Here is a 6000-nt window from a genome sequence, read left to right on the forward strand (position 1 = left end):
TACGTGCTTGCGTCATATTCCTGTGCATACTTTCCATTGAATCTTGCATCGATGCATGCTTAAAAATATGTACAAACAGAGTACGCATTCGAGAAGTGCCCTCCGTGCTCCGTTCCACATACTTTAATTTGGACTCATACTCTGACCCTCCCGTGCTCCAGCTTGCGTGCTCGGAGCACGGTAGTATGCATTTTGAGAACATTTTCTGTTAAAAAGCCTCATAGCAGAAGGTAAAAAGGATCCATGGAAACGTTCCGTTTTAAGGCAGAGATGATTAGAGATAACATGACACAGGGAGACTGATGAGAATCGGTTAAAACAGCAAGGAAAGTAGTGGAGTCGGGGCTTTGACGTTTGGCCTCTAGGGATGTTTGTAGTCCGGAGTGGGCTGCACTACCCCTAGACCAGACTCCACCAGACCATGTGTCTGACTTTCTGTCTCTCTCTGTGTCATCTCCCCTCCTTTAGCACTGACGGCCAGTGAGAGTGATGGGACCCGGTTGATTGAGCAGTACTCCCCCTGTCCCCAGTGTTCCTCCATGAGCAGACAGAACCAGGGGCCTGGGAGTCTGGGAGAACCCCCAACCAGGGGGACTGCAGCTGGAAGAAGAGGAGGAGAAGGTAGGGTGGGCCAACTTCTAATGGAATGTCTAGGGGCTATTGCAAATGTTTAAGTAAAACCCAATCAATGCAGACATTAAGCACTAAAACAATCATTTGCCCTTTTACCTTAGTGAAAGCATACCCTTATAATGTATTATTACTTGTTATAAGCGTGCATGAGCCCCTATAATGTTTTATAAATCAACCTATAATATCGTTTTTTTGTACTGGGACTGCTGTTAAACAGCGTTTGCGCTCTGAAGTCCGCTTTATCTTTTGGTTCGATCATGGTAACCATGGTAACATTGCCGACCATCCCACCGCTAGGCAGAGAAAAGGTTGGTGGAAGAGGAGAGCACTTCTTCAACATGGAGGACTGTGTGATCGCTGCCATGGACCAGGACTACATAGTGTGTCCCCAGCACCCCGACCAGCCTGTCCCCCTTCAGGAGCTGGTCCCAGAGCTTTTCATGACCGACTTCCCCTCACGGTAACCTCTCACCTTTCACCCTGACCCTTGACCTCTAACCCCTGACCTGTTGACCTATTAGCGCTGCACAGCTGTCTTCTTCACATAGGATGAGGCTGAGGAAGGTGCTGCACAGATGGGCTAATCTTCTTCACATAGGGGTGAATCATATCTTCCACTTAAGTCACATTTTCACTTAGTCATGCATTGACGTCAATGGGAGACTAGTTAAAATTTATTCTCAAGTGGATGCCAGACAATTTGTAGATCAGTCATTCTTTGCTAAGCTTTACTAGGGCCGATTCTCTCGAACATGCTGTCAAACTTGCTCCCACACACACACCCTCTGAACCTCAAACCTCTTATCCCTAAACTTTGACCCCTCATCTGTCACTTTTGACCCTTCACCTGTCACCGACACTCAGGCTGAGCTGGAGCTTTTGGTTATAACCGGGATAGATGGCTCTATTTAGTCATTAAGGACAACCAGAGATTGCCCTTGCACTGGGAGAAAACATTGTTTTGTTGATTGTTCCTTTGTTTCACTCACTTAACACTCCCATTACTGACTAAATGAAACCAGGCCATTCTCACAGCACAAAAACACAGGATGCATCCCAAATGGCATCCTATTCCCTATATGGTGCACTACTTTTGACCAGGACCCATAGTGCACTATGTAGAAAATAGGGTGTCATTTAGGACAGTCTTTCTTTTAGTCCTATCCCATTAGGTGTTGCGTAGTTGAACTCTGTCTCTGTCTGTCCCTGTCCGTCTGTCCATCTGTTTGCCTGTCTTCCCCCTCCCCTGTCTGTCCGTCTGTCAGGCAGGAGGTCTATGACTCCCACAGTCAGTGTGTGTGGATGTTATTGAGACCTCTGCTGAGACTAATGTAAACTTGGCTGATGTGTACTGTATTATTGTGTAATACAGGGCCTTGTGGTTTCCTCCTGTAGTATTGTGTAATACAGGGCCTTGTGGTTTCCTCCTGTATTATTGTGTAATACAGGGCCTTGTGGTTTCCTCCTGTAGTATTGTGTAATACAGGGCCTTGTGGTATCCTCCTGTAGTATTGTGTAATACAGGGCCTTGTGGTTTCCTCCTGTAGTATTGTGTAATACAGGGCCTTGTGGTTTCCTCCTGTAGTATTGTGTAATACAGGGCCTTGTGGTTTCCTCCTGTAGTATTGTGTAATACAGGGCCTTGTGGTGTCCTCCTGTAGTATTGTGCAGTACAGGGCCTTGTGGTGTCCTCCTGTAGTATTGTGTAATACAGGGCCTTGTGGTTTCCTGCTGTGTTGATAGGAGTCTCCTTAGGCTCCTCACTGACAGGACCTTGACATGTACAGTACGCAGGCATAGCTACTCTGTACACACACACACACACACACACACACACACACACACACACACACACACACACACACACAGCTCTCCAGGGGTTTGGCTGCGTAATGAGTTTCAGTTGATTTCTCACCAGTGACAGCATCAGTTGATGTATTGTTTACCCTTAAAGGTAACCACACACACACACAGTGCTTGAGGGTTGATTACACAAGCATATCTCTGTGAAATATAACAGGCCGCTGTCGTATTTACTGTTCATGGGGCAACAATCACTCCCAAATATTTATGCTATCAAAGCAGCACAGTTTAGTGCTGCTCTAAGACAAGAGATATATTGACTAAATAATCACTTCCTCAAACACTGGTGCCACGAGTTGACATCAGCTAACGCCACAGCTATGTACATACACACACACACAGGAACGTGCAAGCGAGCGTGCACAAGAACATGGACACACAGAACATACACACACAGGAACGCGCTCAAATACTCTGCTGTGTGACTCTGCCGAAATGCAATTTAAAGCATGTGTGAGATTAAATTGACCCCGAATAATGTTTCCCAAGCCTTACAGCTCCAGGATGGATGGTCAACTCTGAGCAGTTTAGATTGGCAGCTGACCAAGGCTTTATGTTCTATGCTAATTTAAGTGGCCGTGCCGGTTTGTTGACTTAGCTCTCTACATTAAAAGCTCACATGAAAGACTTGGGCTGGGTCCCAAATGGCACTCTATTCCCTATGTAGTGCGCTACTTTTGACCAGGGCCCTGTCAAAAGTAGTGCGTTTCATAGGGAACAGAGTGCCATTTGAGACGTAGCTTTGTGTTCATAATATGAAGAGGATGCTAATAAGGATTTAGGAATGTTGCTATGGCGACTATAGCTTCAGCCCTATAGCAGAATGCAATACATAGGATCCTTTGTTGGATATGTATGGTGCATGTGTTGACGTCCACCAGGTAGAGTTGAGGTTGGGATCAGGGAGGTAGATGTATTAATGTATGGTGCATGTGTTGATGTCCACCAGGTAGAGTTGAGGTTGAGATCAGGGAGGTAGATGTATTAATGTATGGTGCATGTGTTGATGTCCACCAGGTAGAGTTGAGGTTGGGATCAGGGAGGTAGATGTATTAATGTATATAATAATAATAATATGCCATTTAGCAGACGCTTTTATCCAAAGCGACTTACAGTCATGTGTGCATAAATTGTTACGTATGGGTGGTCCCGGGGATCGAACCCACTACCCTGGCGTTACAAGCACCATGCTCTACCAATTGAGCTACAGAGGACCATACATGCATGTATGGTGCATGTGTTGACGTCCACCAGGTAGAGTTGAGGTTGGGATCAGGGAGGTAGATGTATTAATGTATATAATAATAATAATATGCCATTTAGCAGACGCTTTTATCCAAAGCGACTTACAGTCATGTGTGCATAAATTGTTACGTATGGGTGGTCCCGGGGATCGAACCCACTACCCTGGCGTTACAAGCACCATGCTCTACCAATTGAGCTACAGAGGACCATACATGCATGTATGGTGCATGTGTTGACGTCCACCAGGTAGAGTTGAGGTTGGGATCAGGGAGGTAGATGTATTAATGTATGGTGCATGTGTTGACGTCCACCAGGTAGAGTTGAGGTTGAGATCAGGGAGGTAGATGTATTAATGTATGGTGCATGTGTTGACGTCCACCAGGTAGAGTTGAGGTTGGGATCAGGGAGGTAGATGTATTAATGTATGGTGCATGTGTTGACGTCCACCAGGTAGAGTTGAGGTTGGGATCAGGGAGGTAGATGTATTAATGTATGGCGCATGTGTTGACGTCCACCAGGTAGAGTAGAGGTTGGGATCAGGGAGGTAGATGTATTAATGTATGGTGCATGTGTTGATGTCCACCAGGTAGAGTTGAGGTTGAGATCAGGGAGGTAGCTGTAGCATGCTGAAAGATGGTGATTACATTAGTGATGGATAGTGAGGCTTTGTTTGTACATAATGTTATAATGTTTGTGTGTGTGACGTGCATAACATAAAACTGTGTGTGTGTGTGTGTGTGTGTGTAGGTTGTTTCTAGAGAAGGCCCAGTTGGAGTGTAGTGAGGAGGAGAGTGATATCCTGGGCCAGGGGGGCAGTGGAGCTGTCATCTACAGAGCCTGTTACCGCGGCCAACCAGTCGCCATCAAACGCTTTCACTTCAAGAAGTGCAGGCAGCAGACCATCAGCAGTGATACAGGTAACCCAAACACAAACACACTCTTTCAAAGGATCAGGTGCACACACAGACACACAAACTCCCTTGGAATCACACACACGTGCAAACAGTGCATACATACATACACACAGGTCTATTTTACGGGCTCCTAACCAATTGTGCTATTGTGTGTGTTTTTTCGCATTATTTGTTACTTATTTTGTACATAATGTTTCTGCCACCGTCTCTTATGACCAAAAAGAGCTTCTGGATATCAGGACAGCGATTACTCACCTCGTACTGGACAAAGATTTTTTTCTTTAACGAGTCGGACGTGAAGGATTTACTTCAGACACCCGACAAGGCCCAAATCCCAGTCATTCGCAGGGGAAAGAGACAGATACCGGGGATGTAGGTCGGGGTGCCTTGTAAGGATCCGACGGCGAGTGTTAATCTGCCTCTACCATCAGTCCTATTAGCCAACGTACAATCATTGGATAACAAAATAGATGAGCTACGATCACAAATATCCTACCAACAGGACATAAAAAACTGTAATATCTTATGTTTCACCGAGTCGTGGCTGAACGACAACATAGATAACACACAGCTGGCGGGGTTAATGCTGCATTGGCAAGATAGAACAGCTGCCTCCGGTAAGACAAGGGGTGGTGGTCTGTGTATATTTGTAAACAACAGCTGGTGCATGAAAGCTAATATTAAGGAAGTCTCTAGGTTTTGCTCGCCTGAGGTAGAGTATCTCATGATAAGCTGTAGATCACACTATTTACCAAGAGAGTTTTCATTTATATTTTTCGTAGCTGTCTATTTACCACCACAAACCGATGCTGGCACTAAGACCGCACTCAATGATCTGTATAAGGCCATAAGCAAACAGGAAAACGCTCATCCAGAGGCGGCGCTCCTAGTGGCCGGGGACTTTAATGCAGGGAAACTTAAATCCGTTTGACCTAATTTCTACCAGCATGTTAAATGTGCAACCAGAGTAAAAAAAACTCTAGACCACCTTTAATCCACGCACAGAGACGTGTACAAAGCTCTCCCTCGCCCTCCATTTGGCTAATCTGACCATAATTCTATCCTCCTGATTCCTGCTTACAAGCAAAAACTAAAGCAGGAAGCACCAGTGACTCGGTCAATAAAGAAGTGGTCAGATGAGGCAGATGCTAACCTATAGGACTGTTTTGCTAGCACAGACTGGAATATGTTCCGGGATTTTTCCGATGGCGTTGAGGAGTACAACACATCAGTCACTGGCTTCATCAATAAGTGCATCGATGACATTGTCCCCACAGTGACCATACGTACATACCCCAACCAGGTATGGTTGTGGTCCTCTGTAGCTCAGCTGGTAGAGCATGGC

At 45.7% G+C, this 6000-nt stretch overlaps 1 protein-coding gene across 1 annotated transcript in view; it reads left to right on the forward strand.

Moving 5' to 3' along the window:
• lrrk1 (leucine-rich repeat kinase 1) overlaps nt 1-6000 on the forward strand; it is a gene marked incomplete at its 5' end in the record, with an annotated part of 62607 nt that overhangs the window by 23151 nt on the left and 33456 nt on the right. Inside the window, 3 exons of the mRNA XM_084154122.1 lie at nt 469-621; nt 931-1093; nt 4489-4658. Of these exons, the coding sequence (XP_084010248.1) occupies nt 469-621; nt 931-1093; nt 4489-4658 (486 nt within the window). The remainder of the gene's footprint in view (nt 1-468; nt 622-930; nt 1094-4488; nt 4659-6000) is intronic.

This window comes from Coregonus lavaretus, assembly GCF_964263955.1.
Source record: "Coregonus lavaretus genome assembly, chromosome: 37".
In the NCBI taxonomy this organism is placed as follows: Eukaryota; Metazoa; Chordata; class Actinopteri; order Salmoniformes; family Salmonidae; genus Coregonus; species Coregonus lavaretus.